The sequence below is a fragment of the Hippopotamus amphibius genome, chromosome 4 (assembly GCF_030028045.1).
Source record: "Hippopotamus amphibius kiboko isolate mHipAmp2 chromosome 4, mHipAmp2.hap2, whole genome shotgun sequence".
NCBI lineage: Eukaryota > Metazoa > Chordata > Mammalia > Artiodactyla > Hippopotamidae > Hippopotamus > Hippopotamus amphibius.
The window spans coordinates 55,220,151-55,239,489 of record NC_080189.1 but is presented as its reverse complement, the minus strand read 5'-3'; the positions used below and the strand labels follow the sequence as shown (position 1 = coordinate 55,239,489).

The 19,339-nt window shown below is 33.9% G+C and overlaps 1 protein-coding gene across 3 annotated transcripts in view; it reads right to left on the bottom strand.

The window, feature by feature from the left end:
* Window positions 1-1,166: 1,166 nt before the first annotated feature.
* Window positions 1,167-19,339, bottom strand: part of CFAP69 (cilia and flagella associated protein 69) — a 58,853-nt gene continuing 40,680 nt past the window's right edge. For 2 of the 3 annotated variants that reach the window (XM_057732150.1, XM_057732151.1), the window contains exons 15-23: window positions 18,233-18,351; window positions 11,463-11,544; window positions 8,698-8,890; window positions 7,494-7,631; window positions 6,850-6,926; window positions 5,161-5,358; window positions 3,357-3,443; window positions 1,942-2,046; window positions 1,167-1,446 (exon numbers count right to left, since the gene is read on the bottom strand). In XM_057732150.1, coding sequence (XP_057588133.1) covers window positions 1,276-1,446; window positions 1,942-2,046; window positions 3,357-3,443; window positions 5,161-5,358; window positions 6,850-6,926; window positions 7,494-7,631; window positions 8,698-8,890; window positions 11,463-11,544; window positions 18,233-18,351 — 1,170 coding nt within the window. In that variant the 3' untranslated portion in view covers window positions 1,167-1,275. The remainder of the gene's footprint in view (window positions 1,447-1,941; window positions 2,047-3,356; window positions 3,444-5,160; window positions 5,359-6,849; window positions 6,927-7,493; window positions 7,632-8,697; window positions 8,891-11,462; window positions 11,545-18,232; window positions 18,352-19,339) is intronic. The other variant, XM_057732153.1, reaches the window with a different exon arrangement.

Sequence of the window (19,339 nt, the reverse complement as noted above, 5' to 3'; positions counted from 1 at the left end):
TGGAACCCTCTTTTATCTGATAATGAAAGTAGATTCTATGTGTGTCTTCCCAACTCTGCATTCATTTGCACCATGTTGGTAGCTTGAAATTGGTCATAGTGGGAGTATTTATACCATGTAAATTGGCAAACATTACAAATAAGGCCTTTTTCCCCTTGAAGAGCTGACTGTTATACATTTAACCAGTACACTGCCATGTGCACCCTACAGGTCTAGAGTCTAGACTCAAATTCCAGTATATTTTCCTTTCTGAGAAAACAGATTCTTGTCTTTCCCAGCCCTGGACATGAACTCAGCTTTGCAGTTTCATGAGTAGAGAAGTGGGTTGATGGGAATGGAGACAGGCTGTGGAAACCACATAACAGCATACAGGGACACAGACACTTTGCTGTATCTGTGTCCAGTATTAAGGCATCTACCTCCTATTTGGCAAGACACCTCTACCACCAAAAGAGCGCCCCCCCCTTTCCTTCCCCATTAAAGAAGAGAAGTAGCATTAGAATTTATATACTAAGAGTTAAACCATCTTTATTTTTATTGTTTAGCTTGACTAACATTTGCTTTTTATAGTAGAGATAATTTATTTTACTTTGACTATCATATTTGTTGCAAATGTTTTTGCTGCCCAGTATGTATATATACTTATAATAACTTATATACTTATAACCTGAGTCCCCACCCCATCCATATGCTTTGGATGGGACTGGCCTCCTGGCTCTAGATGTAGGCAGTTCTCAGATCTGGCCAAAGTCATGATGAATGGTTCAGGAGTGGGCATGTGGCCAATCAGGGGTCCCAAAATGCAGAGACAGTCGCAGAGACTGTTGAGAGACAGGCATGTACTCTTTTTCTACTGGATATCAACCTGAGAGAATATAATTCAGGAGCTGCTAGGGAAGGAGAAGCTCTTACAGAGTTTCAGTTCCTAGATTTGATAGCCCCAGAGCCTGTAAAAGTTGGGTTTTGTTTTTTGTTTTGTTTTTTTTTTGGCTTAAACCATTTGGAGTAGTTCACATCAATTAAAAGAGTAACTGATACAATATGTTTTACAGTTTTCAGTTAAGAGAACTGTAATCTTTAGAAAGAAATTGATGACAACTTTTCTCAAAGTATATGTTGATATTTTCAATAAAAATACATTATATGTGCTTACTTTTATTTTTTAATAGTATTTTACTAAAATGTATATTCTAAAATATTTGCTTTCCATTTATATATAAGGGTATTTAACTAAAAAATTATAAGTGGAATTTATTTCAAAAAGTCTAGAATATTTTATGTGGGAACATTCTTCTTTGGCTCATCCACAACTTTTACTGCTTTCACCCTCTGTAAGGCTTCTCCTCGAATAGGCAGTTTTTTAAGAGCAATATCTGTATCAGCCAGAGGTCCTCCCACTAATCGAGCAGGAGTGCTTTCCACTGTTACTACCCCACCAGAGGGCACCTAAAAAAGCAAAAGTAAATATTTAAGAGTCTGTTTACAAAATTTTTCACTAAGAAAAAAACCCATTCACCCTTCAGCTAACTTTGGAAAAGACACAAAATGTACATAGTAACTAGGAGGCAACGTTGAATAACGGAAAAATAAGGGCTTTGGAGCCTTTGCAATCTGGCCCAATTAGGTGCAGAAAAGGACACCAGGAACACTGGAATATGGCATGGATCTATTTGCCAGGCAAAGGAGGCACTGCACACTCTCTGTCAAAAAGATGTAGAGATATATTTTGACTAGTGTTTATAGCAGTTTCTTGGGAATCCTGGAGGGCTGGACCTGGTCTAAACCAGCACTAGGCACAGGTAGAGATAAATGTGCCTTAACTATTTGATATTTGAACAGCAAAAAGAAAAAAATATGAGACAAAATCCCATGGAAATAATATTCTTTGGGGACTAAATTTAATATCTACTAAGAAAAGTTATGGAGAAAAAAAAATCTTACCGTTGTGCTAAGGCCTTTAATATCCGTCCGGTGAAATATTGCATTTGGTGGATGCTCACTATATCTAGAGGATTCTATAGCTTTCTCTTGAAGTCTTTTTGCTTTCTGAAGATTTTTAAATTAGAAAGGAAATAAACGTAATTGCTATTAAAGCATTAACTATGGTGCAATGAAGAACACAAAATATATTGTGTCTGGTTCATGCTTTATTAGTTAGCACTAGAACCTGCACTTACTCATTTAGGCTAAGAAAATAGTTATTAGCAAGTTATATCTTTTGTACACTGCAGAAAACACCTGAAAATGTTACTGAGATTTCCAGAGGTACTGGTAATATGTGACCAAGGGATAAAGGAGGTCCTAAAGATATTGGCTTCACTTTTTTGTGCATAATTGAATAAGCTACTAAACTTACAGTAGATGGTGCATGTTTTCAAATTATTTTGCATAAATTAAATACTTATACAGTACACTTAAATGTTTCAAGCATTCAGAGTAATCAAACTATATAATTTGCTGCGGTTTTATTCAAGCTTAATAGTTGAGGCACTGGAACAGGCGAAATTCAAGGTGACAAATTATCTGCTTGGAGGGAGCTGATTTTCATTAACTCTTCCTTAAAAGTACAGGTAGTTATGAGGCTATTTTGTAAATAAAGTTGGGAATAACTTTTAGTGAGAATGGGGAGACATGGTACCTTGCATAAGCTTGTTCTTAATTTCGGTTTTGCTATCTTAATATGGTTCCACTGTTTTTGTGGGCTAATATAACATTTAACAATTTCATATCTAGAGAAAGAATTGTAACTAAGTAAAAGTGTATCCCAAGTATTAATGGAAAAGTTGGAAAAATGTAATGAGATTTTGGAAATCTAGTTCCAAGTAAACAATTAGCATTATAAACTTTTTAGATTAGTTTCCAGCTTATTGCTGAAGCATGTTATCACATTTTTCCAAGTGTTTATCCCAAATTCCCACCTAAGCTTTAATATAATGTTTTTTTTTGGTGGTCACAGAGGGGAAACATCCTTAAGGGAGAGGGTAATATGGACAGTTGTTTTTCGCATCCTTCACTCTGCTTCTTACAGAAAGGATCAGTGAATAAGAAGGCTCAGAATGGAAAGTAGGAGCACATTTATCCCGTTTATTCCTGGTTAACTCTCGTCACTTTTATGCAAACCAGGAACACACCATCCTTGTTTCCCACTGCTAAGCCAGGTGAAACTCAGAGTGGTATCTTCTGTAACTGTGAAAAATGCATAGTTTCAGTTATCATCCTAAATTGCCAGTGAGGACCAATAGTGTTGGTGTTCCACAGAAAGATCAACAGAAAAAGGTGAATGAATATTTATCCCTAAAAAATTCTGTCAGATTTGGCTGTGTGTTGTGGTTATCATAATATTTAAAAAATCTTACCTTTAAAGTTTTAGCATTTGATGTTCTAGCCAAGAAATTTTTCCATGATTTATTAGCCAATTCTCTTTGCTTGTGTGTGGCTTGTATCTGAAATAAGAAAGATAATTGAGAGTTCCAGTTTCTATGAAAGGATACCAAAGGGCTTGAATACTTGTATTTTGAAGGAAGACCTAGTTTTTGCCAAAGTAAATTTTAAGGCCAACTAGCAAAAGGATTAGAGTTTAACAACTTAAAAAACAAAAGTCTTAAAGTGGAAAAAAAAATCCTTCCCTCACTATGTGGCCAAGGTTTGAAGTGCTTCCCATGAAATGTAATGCAAAACTGTTGTTATAAAAATATAAGATATGAAAATAATAATAATCATTCTCAGCAAGACTGATTGTTTTACATGATTATCACTTGTGAAGACAGAGTATAATCCAGAACAAACTACATAAATGACCCAACAGCAAATTCACAGGAGAAAATAAAGAGATTTCTGCTGCTGCTGCTAATAGTTTCAGCAAATTTATATTGGTAAAACTGCTTCTAATATATGACTTCAGCAAGACAAACAGTTTTGTGAGACTGCTGAGTTTGTTGTGGTGATGTAGTCTAGAGAGGTAACTACTGACAAACTGCAAAGACTATGGTTCTCAGCAGGCTCTCCACTAAATATATAATCAGAGGACATGTGCCCTTGGTTGGCATATAATATGCTATTAAGCTTAAATTATGAACCTAAGAGTATTTAAGTAAACAACTGCTAAAAAAATAAGTTGGGTCAAAGCCATGATAATAACAAATCAACAATAACCAACAAGTCAACAATAGCTAGTCCACACAGCAGAATCCTGCCACTAAATAGAACTAATGAGGAGCAGAACTTCCAACAGGGCTACTCCACTTAAGAGCAAATGAATGGGTTAAATGGCAGCATTCTTGCAATAAAATCTTCACAAATGAAATTTTTAAGCAAGGAGGTATCTAAGATGGAGCAGAATTTATAGGTGGATGCTAAGTTGCACTAGAATGAAGATATAAACATTTAATAGTTTATGTGAAAAGATCAGGCAATAGAAAACACTTTGGAAATCACCTTAAAGAGTTTTAAATATTTAATTTTAGTCATAAAAGATCATCAAGCAGAAGTGGGGATTCTACATCATCACTGTATCTTAGGACAAGTTCACTTAAATAGTCACAACCTATTTGCTCAAAACCTTCTGATGTGTTATTTCTCACCTGTGTAAAGATTTGGGAAAATGGCTTATATTTTCCTGACAGGCTTTTTCTGATTAGCTAAAGTCAGAGACCAGATTTGCATAGTGCTCGCAGTATGTGTTTTGGCACTGAGGTGAGGAGAAGCTTGTCCATGTGACTATGGTTGGCATACTAGTAAGGGCCTATCACAGAGTGAGGGACAAGGCCAGCTTTCTCGATGAAGTTATACATATAGTCACAGAGATACGCCATTTGTCAGAATTTGCTAAATGTATACATTTAAATAGACCACACTTTTTGGAACTCTGCCCTTTCAAAAAATGGAAATGTCTCAGTTGTCTACCTTTTAAAATGTAAGCCTGTAGAAATCAAATTATAATGCCATGAGGCAGTATTGAGCATAGTAACTGAATTTCAAGCTATTAACTATGTTTTCTTTAAAAACTGTACAAAGACATTGAAAGTAACTATAAAAGAAAATTACAAAATAGTTCTAAGTGCTGAAGCATTCACAAGTAAGGGAAGTATATCTTATAGATAACTTCAACTAGTTAATACATTGAAATTATTTTCTTGTGCCTCAGTGGCATCTGTGGCTTACTTTTGTATATACTTTTTGTTCATTTTGCACATCTTGGCGTGCTTGGCTTTCAATCATCTCACTTTGCAGAGAAGCAACCATCTTTCCAATATTTTCTGATGCTGTTGTAATCAATTCCAAAATCTTTTTGTCTGTAGTGACTGGTCTTAACTTTTCTAATTTTATTTCTTCATATATTTCATTCCATATTTCTCCAATCTGTTATAGCAAAGTTTAAAAGAGTTTTAAAAAGTTAACCAAAAATAAATTTTGGGGGGTCATCTAAAATTTATTTGGGTCATCATTCCAAAGTTAACACTTACTGAACCAGCTTTTCCTCACTTACTCCTTGGGAATAAGTTAAGTGCATTGGGAATGGTTTGGGTCAACAGTTACATTTGAGTATTCAGAAGTAATTTTCCTAATGTTTTTCAGTGATAGCTATTCATGGATAAGGTTCCACTACCTAAGTGTAGTTCACTGCCATCATCACTGCTCTCTCCTTTATAGTCACTCTGTTTTCACAGCTGCATAAATTGTTGCTTTAGTCTCATCCTCCTGAAGTACCGATGCTTTCCTTCCTAAAGCCCTGTTTGAAGGCTAGGTCAAGGTGAAGTTGTAGAACAATGAACATGAGGATTTCTGGGACCCAGATACCCAGCCACCCTGAGAAATAGGACCTTGTCCCTTACCTTCCAGCTAAGGTAATACCTGAATCTAAAACTCTTAATACATTGGTTTCATCATGCCGTAGTTCCATCTCATATTATGGGTTATCTGGAAATTACTGTGCTTGAGTATGTTTCAATTTAGGGAAAAAAATATGCATCCAAGATAGGGATAAAACTCACCCTTGTTTTCCTTTTTTAAATAGAGATTTATTCATTTACAGCATTCAAATACATACTACTAATATTAGTAGAAGAGAATGTTTACTTTAAATGCCTTTGAAATTTTAGGAAAGTCTTTTCTTTACCAAAAAGTAAGAAACCTAGGACTTTTTAATTGATATTTGACCATCATTTAATGTAATGATAAAACAATACTTTAATAAGTATTAATAATTTATTTTAATAAGTAGTAATTCATTCAATTCTAGCTCTTAATACCCTCTAAAGAAAAGAAATTATATTTTAAAGATTCTGTTAGGCTTCTATGTCAGTAACATCCATCTTTTTTTTAAGAAACTAATGGTTGGATGAAATCTTATCCCATGGAAAATACCCAATTAGTTGTATATTCCTTGAATAGTAACAGATGTGAAATGAAAAATAAAAACTACACAGTACATGGACGATTGCGCACAAATACAAATAGATCTTTCCCCAATGATGTTTTGCCATACTAGATTTTAATAATAAGGTTAAGGAGGTACTCTATTTTTTTAGCTCTTTATTCGAATATAATTGCTTTACACTGTTGTGCCAGTTTCTGCTGTACAACAAAGTGAATCAGCTGTATTTATACATATATCCCCATATCCCCTCCCTCCCTTGACTCCCTGCCACCCTCCCTATCCCAGCCCTCTAAGTCATCACCCTTCCTCAAGTTGATCTCCCTGTTATGCAACAGCTTCCTACTCTCACTTCATCCCAGCTTCCCCTTTGCCTCCCCACCCCCCTACCCACCCCCATGTCCTCAAGTCCATTCTCTACATCTGCATCTTTATTCTTGCCCTGTCACTGGGTTCATCAGTAAGAAGGTACTCACTTTAAAATCAAGATATCTATGTATGATACAGAGGGTAACAAAATCTTCAGCAGATAAGCCAGGTAAATTTTCAAAATCTAAACAAAGTTTATAAAGAGAGAATTACTTTAACAGAGCAAGTGATTCCAAAAGGCATACATCTAACATTTAAAAAATGCAGATGGTTACTTTTGATTTCATCCTGATTTATGAAAAAGTTACTTCTGGCTTCCTCCTACAGCAAATCTCTGCCAGGCCATCCTTATCTAGTAATTAGTAGAGGAGTACTTTCTGTGCTGTGGTCAGACCATAATATTGCACTTTCACAATTTGAAGAGTGAGGACTTCTTGCTTAATATGAAGCAAGGTTATGTCCTCAGGTGATTCAGAATTCTAGTGTTTAAGCCTAATCATCTAAACTAACTGCCTTTAATCCTAGCTGCAGTCTGGAATTGCCTGGGGAGCTTAAAAAAATACTGATGTCTGGCCTGAAACCCAGAGCTCAAGGGTGTAGCCTGTGCACTGGGATAACAATGGAATATGCATTTATCTGTATAAAGGGACTTTTGTTTATCATGTTTGAAAAATGGACTCCAAAGTGAAACCAATTCACAACACTTAGCAAAAAAGAGAGGCTCTTGTGAATGTGATGAGTAACTTCTTACCTAGTTTGCCCAACACAGCATAAATTTTTGCTCTGATATTCTCAGCAACATCCATAACTGCAATGGTTGGGCAGTTAGCAGGCAGTGGTGTGATTTTTTGCTCTTCTTGAAAACTAGTAAATAGAGGTTTCTTTGTATCTAATCATTGGATATCGTGAAAATACAGAAAGGACAGATAAAAACTGTAGTAAATTAACACAATTTTAAGAGTTTAGTCTAGACATCATAAAATATATAAAAATATTTTAATAGAGTACAGTAATACCTGACACATGATTACTCTTTTAAAAGCATAAATAATCAGTATTTTCTTTCCATTCTGTTGCAAAACTTAAAGCTTTCATTTTTTACTATTTATGTAAAATATAAAAATTTCACAAAATTACTTTTTTTAAAAGTGAAACTTTCATGTTAAAAACTTCTTATTTTGAGATCTAGAAATTGAACAATGTCAGTTTAACAATGATGTAATCTTCTATTTGCTTTTGGATTCCATATATTATGCTATAAATATAAAAACTATTTTATGATATTATGGATCAAAAGATAGAAACAATAAAAATGGATTGAATATAGAAATCATCTTAAGTTAAAGGGGAAGTATTTTCACTTAAAAATAAGCAATACTAACATATGAAACTATAAGAATCGTAAGAGGTTCAGAAAATGTAATATAATATAGCATTATAGAATAGACAAATAAAATATAAATTCTGGTACTATAAACTTCATTAATATAAAGCCAGTAATTAAAATTTATGAACATTTGATTTGTTTTTGTTTCTTCTTTCATATAAAAAGTAAACTGTGTAAATATGAATCAACAGAAATGTACAAAATACTATAAAAATTGTTCTCAAGCACTCTATTTATATCCCAAATTTTACTGGTAAATGAAATATTACTGAATATACTTACAAAAGCAGGTAACCCAAAGAAAGTTCTTTAGGAAGTACTGTTAGGTTTTTTTTCAAGTTAAAGAATATAATCAAACACCATTTCCTAAAAATATTCTATAAAAATATAAGCCAGCTACTAATTTACTTAGTTTTCTTTCAGTCATTCAGAATTTATGATAGCAACTTCTGCAGACCTCTGTGAAAAGAACTTTAAACAAAGTGGTGAACGTCCCCATACTTTGCTAAGATCTCTTTTTAAAAATACGGATCTAACTGCTTCTATGAACAATTATAAATACACTTACCAACAATCTTCCCATGTTTATCACGTTTTACTCCTAGTTCTTTTTCTTCTTTTCTCCACAATTTAATTAAAAGACTAGCAGCTGTCTGGTCCTTCTTCCCTCGCCAAGCATTGACGTGAGCCGCAGTTTTAGGATTATCACAAAATTCAACCATTATTCCAAGTATTAGATTACAGAATTTTTTTTGATTCAACTTTTACAAGGAAACAGAAAAAGAAAAATGTTGCAATAAATATTAAGATTTACTGTCTTTTAAAAAAAAGAAACATTTGTATTAATCAGTAGGTTTCTTCTAAATGATTGCCTTATAAAATTAAGACTCTAAGTATGACTTCTGACCATCTCCTGTTAAAATACATGCCATTGTAAGAGTCTGTTTTCAAACATTAGGAATTTTTAAAAAATTGAAAGAAAAAGATTCAGTATAATTCTAATGTAGTCAAACATATGTCGTGAACAAAAATGTAATTGATTTAGTTGAGTAGGAAAAGGAGAGACTTGTAAAAATAAGTGAAAATGTTCATTTTAAGCGAAGCAAGGTCAATGGTTCTATGCGTAGGACTCTAGTTATAGGATCTTTCCAATTCACCTGCTTTATTAAAGTTTGTAAAGACTCATCCTAGCTATAACCTCATTGTTACTAAGAGACTAACTGATGGTAACTCCAAGTGGCAGTCACGTGTGAAAATAAATCAAAATGAGGTATGATTTTGTATTTTGAAACTCAGCATCCATAGAAGAGTATTTAAGCACTTAAAATTATCTTCTTAAGCATATTTCCTGTGTTTTGCTATGAATAATTTTCAGCAAACCAAAATTTAGGTTAGAGGATTCCAACCAGAGCAGTGGCCTCCACACATTAATGGTTTCTGTGTGAAATATTTTTGATTAACTCTTACAGTATACTGCTAATAGAATATAGCAAAATAAACATGTAACCTGTTATCTGAATTGCAAACATTATCAGTTTCCTCTTTCATTAAATTAAGGACAATAATATTACCTGCTTTAGAGAATTTTGATGAGTTATATGAGACTGCCTATCACATAGTAAGCTCTCAATAATAGTTAACCTTTATTAGCAATTATCAGGCACACTGAATAAATATTTTAGCAAATTGTATTAAGCAGAATCCTCAATCAACTGAGTTTTTTATTCCTATACTTCACTTTCAGGAGAAAGAGGCAAATGTCAAGGGTTGAAGTTTATATAGAAACTTCATTAAAGAATATTTATAATTTGTAATTAACTTGGTTGGTTTAATCCACATTAAGTGGAATCTAATAATTACATTTATAGCAATAGAAAACATAGCAAAAATATGTGTCAGGAACTATTCTAACTAATGCATATATATGTGTACACACACACACATAATCACTCATATCATCCTTCCACCAGTGCTGAGGTAGATAATGTTATCTCTGTTTCATAGATGAAGAAATTGGTAACAGAGATGTTAAATAACTTGTCAAAGTTACACAGCTAACAACTGTTGGAGGCCTCAGGAGACTGATTCCAGCCTGTGCTCACAACCACTGTATTATATGGCCTCTCCTACCAGTCTTCATGCCTTTCAATCCAAGAAACCCTAATGGTGATGGAGAGTGAACACGAGTCAGAAATGTCTTTTAAGTCTTCTATATAACATTAAAATAAAATTTACCGTGTACATGCATAATATCATTCCTTACTTCCAAATCTTAAGTAGAAGCTAGATTCTAGGAGGATATGCAAAATTAATTTTGTAGTTTCTAGAACCCCTGACACCATGTGCCTCTGGGCATACTTGTTCTTTAGTCAGAGAAACACTGTGAGCTATATGTCATTTAGGACTACATATGTAGAGATACATATATATCCTTCTGTATTATGTGCAATTTTCTGAACTTTCAAAGGGTTTCTGGTTATGACTCATTCAAGGCGGATTATTTTTATCATCATTATTTACTTATTTTTTGTTTGTAGTGTTTTATATCTAATGAGTTCACTCTCATCTCTAGTGTAAACTAATTTTCTTTCAGAGAGATGAAAGCACATAGCACACCTACTTTGCTAAGTCAAGGTAGGTTTGTTATTCTGTTCATAAAATTGAGAATGGTGGCAATCACAGGTAGTGACATAGCTAGAACTCTTCATGAGAACATCTCCAAAGTTTTACTGAAACAAAAGTAACACTTTTTTCTTTCATATCATAACTATGGGCCCACTTAGAACTGAGGCCAGTAGGGGATTACTGTAAGGATCTTTGCTATTCTTCTCAGCTGCCTTCCTGGGAGGCTTAGTATGCTCACTTCTGCTCCTTCTATAAAACAGTCTATGACACACTAGATTCTTCACATTACCTACAAACTATACACAGTTTTTTTTTAAATGCTGATCTTTACTCCTTTGTCTAAGGTGACCCTTTTAATACTAAGAGAAGAAGCTAGAAGTTATTAATAAATTATTATTGATTTTGAAATAATCTGTTTCTTTAAAGTTTCATAGAGGAAAAAAACAAAAACCATAAAACAATTCTCGCTGTCATGTGTTTGGGAACACTGACCTAAGTAAAGCAGTTTATTCACTGAAAGAATTTTCAGACTCTACTATGCCAATGTATATTATGAAACTCCAGGAGGGATTTTTGTTTAAAACAAATATTTGAATACTATTTGGGGGCACATTTAATCACAGAGTAGTGTTCTGTGATACTCAGTTTGGAAAGAGTTAATAAAGACATACTTATTTTTTGTTTCACAATTGTTATAATCATACTTACTGCCAATAAATCCAAAAGGAGAAAAATGCCTTCCTTTTCAAGAAAGTAATCCTCTGAGGGGTAACATCCCAAAATGCAGCACCTTAATTAAAACGGGAGTTATTTAACAAGGCTTTATTGTTAAATTCAATTTGTGAGTTTATTTCTATCAAAAAATCTTTTCAAAGGATATTTTTTCTTCATTTCCTTAAATCAAGTAGTTAATTTCTTTGCTTAAAAAACTGAACTTTGAGGAGACTTTGCTAGTGTAGTTTAATTTCAACTATTTAAAAACTAATGTCAATTATTTTTCATAACTGCCCATTTCTTTTCTGTAGATGCAATATTCTCCTTTGCTCTCCTGATATTAATTATCCTTAAAGATCTCTGTTGCTCTATTAACTGTTTCTTCAAGCTTTATTCATTTACTGTCTGTCTTTTACAGTGCTGGCGTGCCTGAAACACTTGTTGTTTTTAATTACATTTAATCTTTGCATATGAGACTATTTGCTGAAGTGCCTGCTGCCTAGGCCTGTGTAGCTCATATGGAGTGAAGGACTGAAGTTGCTGTCAGGGCTACTTTGACTGTTTTCTTGGGTGGGGGATGGATATGGGCTGAACAGGCCAGTGCTGGGTGTGGTGGTGGTAAACAGAGTCTAATCTACCTCTAGCCCTCCCAGGCATTGCAAGCCTGCTGGGGTCAACCTGTATACCTTTCCTGTTTGATGTGGTATCTATCTATCTATCTGTCTGTCTATCTATCTATGATTCAATAATAATATAATTATTTAACATGGTTCCCTCTTGGAGAAAAGACACGCTGTTTCTGCTGGCTGTTTTGTGGTGGTGGTTGTGTGCGGTGGTGGTTGTGAGGGTTGGTGTGTAAAGGCCATCCGCTTGGCCCCTCTCACTCAGGTGCTTCCAGGTTTTACCACCTCTGGGTATGAATCACACTTATTGTGTTCCCACTTTTGAAGTAGTATTCTCTGATGCCTATCATGGGCTGCCTTTGCCTCTTTAATTCATAAAAATTACAATAAGAGAAAAAAAGTAGTAAATATTTCTCTGTTCAGAAATTAAATAACATACTTCTAAATTTCCCAAAGACTGAAAAGAAAATCACAATAAAAATTAGAAAATAGTTTGAACATAATGACAAAAATGGAACATATGGAAACTTGGCTGAAGCTAAAACCATGATTACAGGAGAATTTACAGCCTCAGATGGATATATTAGAGCAGAAGAAAGACTGAAAATCTATGATCCTGGCATCTATCTCAAGAAATAGAAAAGATGAAATTGAATGAATGAAAAAAAAACCCCACAGAAATTAATTAAATATAAAACAAAATAAAATAGAAAAAATAATGCACACAAATCAATTCTTTAAAAAAACTAACAATATTGATCAACTCATGGTGAAACCCATCAAGAAAAAGAGAGGAAGAGAAGGCAGAAATGACCAATACCAAGAATGGAAAAGAAAGCATCACTTTGTATCCTACAGACATTAAAAATCCTAAGAGGATATTACAAACAGCCACATGACAGTAAATATGAAAATTTAAACAAAATAAATGAGTCCCTAGAAAAAGACATCAGAACCTGTGCAAGAAAAGAATATCCTAATGGACACATACATATTAAAGAAATGAAATCTATACTTAAGGATCTTTCTACAAAGAGAATTCCAGGCACAGATGACTTAATTGGTGAATTCCACAAATTATTTAAGAAAGATACAAAAACAATCTTACACAAACTCTTTCTAGAGAATATAGAAAGAATATTTCCTAACTTGTTTTCTGAGGTCAAAATAAACTAGGTATCAAAACCATTCATGGAACATTAATAAAAGGGAAATTAAACTCACATTAATATGGTACCAAAAATAAAATCTAAAAATATTAGCTAACCGAACCCAGCAACATAGAAAAAGAAATAATACACCATAACCAGGTCAGGCTTATTCAAGGAATACAATGTGAAGGACCACATTAACAGAGTAAAGGAGAAATATTATATGCTATCTCAATAGAAGTAAAAACGCTTGATAAAATTTAAAAGTCCTTTCATGATGCAAATGAATAGAAGAGAACCCTTCTCAGTTAAGTTCCTAAGAAAAGGAAAAAGATCTGATGCCTGGTGTTACCAATTAAACATTGGAGTTATTACTTATCTCTTATCCAACAGGATTTGAAGTTGTGCTATAATAAAAGACAGACAAATATTTATCTTTTTCTTAGAATAATTGTGAGGTATTAAGTAAAAAGAGATAAAACATCAACTCATTTTCTGCAGTAACCACTGAATCCCAATGTATTGGTAGATAATAAGGATGGTACTCATTAATATTCATCTCTGAAATTTTTACCGTGCTTAATACAGCACTTTGGTCAATAAGACTTAGCTGTTGAAACTTAAGATCAGGTTATCATGTTATCACTATATCCCTCTCCTCTCTGCAGTAAAAAATAAACTACATGGTTGATTAGCCCCATTGCCTATATGTATCTGGAAGAGAGCTGAGTATTCCAGCTCTCTATGTAAACAGAATTTGCAGGGGATAAATCTAGTTACTTCATCTTATGGAAAGTAATATCCATCAGTTTTTCCTCCCATCTGTTTATTGAGGTATAATAGGAATTTTTAAATATGCATATAATTACATATAATTTGGACATATGTATATACTTGTGTTACTATCACCACAATCTAAGTAATAAAAATACTCATCACATCTAAAAGCTTCCTTGTATCCCTCTGTGGTATTTTTTTGGGTAGTAAGACGACTGAACATATGAGATCCACGCACTTAACAAATGTTTAAGTACACAATACCTTACCTTAACTATAGCCACTATGTTATACAGTAGATGTGAGCAATATGTTGTTCTGCAGATCTCTGGAACTTACTAATCTTGTATGACTGTAACTTTATACCGGTTGAACACCACCACCTCATGCCTCTCTCACTCCATCATTTTACTGTCTACGTACTGTTATCTACTTCTACATCTTCGACTATTTTAGATGCCTTGTATGAGAAATTATGTATAAGAGATATTCTTCTGTGAATGACTTATTTCACTTAGCATAATATCTTCTAGGTCCATCCATGTTGTTGCAAATAGTAGGATTTCCTTCATTTTTAAAGCTGAGTAATATTCCATTGTATGTATATACCGCATTTTCTTTACTCATTCATCTGTTGATGGACATTTGGGTTTTTCCATATCTTTGCTATTGTGAATAATGCTGCAGTGAACATAGGAGTGCAGCTATCTCTTCAAGATCCTGATTTCAATTCTTTTGGATATATATCCAGAAATGAGATTACTGGAGCATATGGTAGTTCTATTTTTCATTTTTTGAGGAACCTCCATACAGTTTTCCATAGTGGCTGTACCACCATGTCTTTCACCCCTTGGTTATGCTTATTTTTAAGTATTTTATTCTTAGAAATGGCAAATGTGATTGTTTTCCTGATTTCCTTTTTTTTTTTTTTTTTTTTTGCGTAGTTCATTATTGTTGTATAGAAATGCAACTGATTTTTGTATGTTAATTTTGTATCCTGCAACTGTACTGAATTCATTTATTCTAACAGTTTTTTGGTGGAGTCTTCAGTGTTTCCTACATATAAGATCATGTCATCTTCAAAAAGAGATAACTTTATTTACCCTTTTCTTTCTGATCTGGATGCCCTGTATTTATTTTTCACACCTAACTGCTCTGGGTAGGACTTATATAGTACTATATTGAGTAGAAGTGGTGGGAGTGGGTGTCCTTGCCTCCTACAGATATTAGAGAAAAAGCTTTCATCTTTTCACCATTCACAGTGATATTAGCTGTGGCCTTTTCATATATAGCCTTTATTGTATTGAAGTAAATTCCTTCTGTACCTAATTTGTTGAGAGTTTTTAATCACGAAAGGCTGTTGAATTTTGTCAAATGCTTTTTCTGTATACATTGAGGTAATTATGTGATTTTTGTCCTTTATTCCATTAATGTGGTATATCACATTGACTTATATGCATATATTGAACTATTCTTGCTTTCCAGGGATAAATCCCACTTGGTCATGGTGTATAATCCTTTTAAGCTGCTGTTGAATTCAGTTTACTAATATTTTCTAGAGATTTTTGCTTTCATGTTCATCAGGGATATTGGTTTTTGTTTTGTTTTGCCACACTTTGTAGCTTGCGGGATCTTAGTCCCCCTACCAGGGATTGAACTCAGGCCCACAGCAGTGAAAGTGCCGAGTCCTAACCCCTGGACCACCAACGAACTCCCAGTTCTTTTTTATGTCTTTGTCTGGCTTTGGTATTATGGTGATGCTGACCTCATAAAATGAGTTTGGAAGTGTTCCCTATTCTCCTATCTTTCAGAAGAGTTTAAGAAGGACTGGTATTAATTCTTCTTTAAATTTTTGGTAAAAATCACATGGAAAGCTCTCTGGATCTGGGATTTTTAGGTTGGGAGATTTTTGATTACTGACTCAATCTCCTTACTGTTATTGGTCTGCTCAGGCTTTCTATTTCCTCTTGATTTTGTCTCAGTACACTGTATATTTCTAGGAGTTTATCCATTTCTTCTGTTGTCCAATTTGTTGGCAGATAGTTGTTTATAAGTCTCTTATGGTCTTTTTTATTTCTGTGTTATCTGTTGTGATGTCTTCTCTTTCATTTATAATTTTATTTCAGTTTTCTCCCTTTTTCTCTTAGTCTAGCTAAAGTTTTGTTGATTTTCAAAAACGTTTTGTTATCTTTTCAGAAAACAACTCAGCTTTGTTGAGTTTTTCTGTTCTCTACTTCATTTATTTCTGCTGTAATCATTATCATTTCCTTTGTTCTGCTAACTTTGAGCTTGGTTTGTTCTTCATTTTATAGTCCCTTGAGGTGTAAAGTTAGGTTGTTTGACTCTTCTTTTTAAACATAGGGGTTTTTCACTATAAACTTACCCTTAGTGCTGCTTTTGTTGTATCACATAAGTTTAGGTATGTTGTGTTTTCATTTTAGTTTGTCTCTAGAAATTTCTAATTTCCCTTGTACTTTTGTCTTTGAGCCAATGGTTGTGCAAGAGTGTGTTGTTTGATTTCCGTGCATTTGTGAGTTTTTCTGGTTTCCTTCTGTTATTGATTTCTAGTTGTATTCAGTTGTGGTCAGAAAGGGATGATTTCAGTCTTCTTAAATTTGTCAAGACTTGTTTTATGACCTTATATGTGATCTACCCTAGAGAATGCTCTATGTGTGCTTGTAAAAACAAAACAAACAAACAAAATAAAACAAAGCCAAAACCAAACTAAAACAAACAAACAAAAACCTCTGTCTCCCCTCTCAAAACTACTCTAAATACTTCACTTATGGCCACCAAATGTGTAGGTTTTTCCTTCACCAACCAATTCTTCAATTCTCAGTGGACATCATCTGGGTGTCCTACAATTCAATTCAATTTAGAAACCTTCTACCTAGAGTTAACATCAGATCTTATAGTTAAGGGCTCAGTCTCACAAGACTGTGCTGCTTTCTTCCCCCAACCTTAGATTCCAGTCCAGGTTGTCACCTGTGCTTCTGATAAACCAGCTATAGAGTAGCTCACAGAACTCAGGAAAATAGTTTACTTACTAGATTATCAGTTTATTGTAAAATGATCCAACTTGGAACAGCTTGATGGAAGAGATGAACAGGACAAAGTATATGGGGAAGGGGCATGGAGCTTCCATGCCCTCTCTCAGCCACCATGTGTTCACCAACCTGGACAATCTCATAGTTTAGGATTTTTATGGAGGCTTCATTATGTAGGCATAATTAATGAAATCACTGGCCATTGGTGGTTAAACTCAATTTTCAGCCTCTCTCCCCTCCCTGGAGGTTGATGGTGGAGCTGAAAGTTACAGCCCTTTAATTAACCATATAGTTAGTTCCCCTGGCAACCAGGCTCCCATCCTGTGGTTATTTAGGGGCTTTCCAAAAATCACCTCATTAACATAAACTCAGATGTAGTTGAAAGGGGCTTGTTATGAATAACAAAAGTACTACTTTCATCTTTATTACTCTGAAACTATTATAGGAACTGAGAATAAAAGACCAAGTATTGTAACAAAATATGTTCCTATTGCTCTTATTAATTAAGAAATTACAAGAGTTTTAACCGTAATTCAAAAAGATACATGCACTCCAATGTTCACTGCAGCACTATTTACAGTAGCCAGGACATGGAAGCAACCTAAATGTCCATCAACAGATGAATGGATAAAAAAGATGTGGTAAATGTATACAATGGAATATTACTCAGCTGTAAAAAGCAATGAAACTGGGACATTTGTAGAGACATGGATTGACCTAGAGACTGTCATACAGAGTGAAGTGAGTCAGAAAGAGAAAAACAAATATCGTATATTAACACATATATGCAGACTATAGAAAAATAGTACAAATCAACCGGTTTGCAAGGCAGAAATAGAGACACAGATGTAGAGAACAAACATATGGACACCAAGTGGGGAAAGTGGGGAGGATTGGGGGGCGGGGTGAATTGGGAGATTGGGATACCAAATTGTACATTCTAAATATATGCAGTTTGTTGTCTGTTAACTGTATCTCAGTAAAAGTTCTTAAAAAAAAAAAGATTGCTTTCCAAAGGATATTGGTAAGTGTCATTACTGGACTATTGAAAAGAAAAAGTCTTATCTTTCTGCTGTAGTTTTGAGGGAAGAAAACAGGCATACGTAGCTACAGAGGTAACTTTTTTTTACTGTGGTTCTATCTAACATAGGTACAGTAATACTCACCAAATGCTGTCCAATGTACTAAAAAGAAGTACATTATAGCCTAATCCACTCTGTAACTTCTTGGGGTCTGTTTTCATTGCATGTAGAATTATATCCACTCCTTCAGTTCCAAAAATTTCCTAAGAGATTTGTTTAAAATTATTTCTTGAAATAAATAATCCTTTCCTTTCCTAGTTCATCCTGTCCCCTAAAACTTTTTCTACCAGAAAAATACAACAACATTGTTAGGAAAATAGTACTGTAATACAATTTTTTTTTTCAAACTTGTACTCACTTGTTCTCAGGAATTTAAGACAAATTATTATAAAGCTAGTCATTTTAAGAGAGGATATCAATCAATATGTCAGCTTAATGCCCCTTTATATTTTTTCCCTTTCTCTCTTTTTAAAAAAAAAAATAAACCATAAGACTTGTCCCATGGTTTTCTTCCACATTGTAATAAATGTAGTCTAACATTATGTCAGATGAGTACTAGATAGCAACAACTAATTTAAGGGGTTAAAATTCTATCATGGAAGATTTTCTAATGTTCCCAAGAGAGAAATAAATGTATAAATAGCAGTTAAAACCTCTAATAATTTATATGAAGTTATTACCAGTTAATATTTGTCCCTTACCAAGTACCTTTCTTATTTGTCTTGTTGTTCAGTTCTGGTTCCCAGTAAGCAAGACTATGGGTATTTTCCAGAAGAACATAGGCACAGAGTGATAGACTATAAGAAGTTTCACCAAAGCTTGGAGCTAAATATGTATTTACTGTCCTTTTTGCCTCTCCCTCAAATCACTCTATTGAAACCTTCATAATTTTTAATTTGTATCTTTCCAAATCTATATCTTGCTATTAAGTTATTAGTCTCTGAGACTCAGAGTTTCCTATGGCATTAAAAAGGTCAAAGGGAATTAAGCTATTTTTCTAACTTTTAGTTTTAGGTATGAACCCAATTCGAAACCCAAAACAGCATTTATAATGGTACAGCCACTTTGGAAAACTGTTTGCCAGTGTCTTCAAAACATACACCTATCTTATGATCCATCAATTGTACTCCTAGGTATTTATCCAAGAGAAATGAAAGCATTATGTCTACAAAAAGACTACTACAAGAGTGT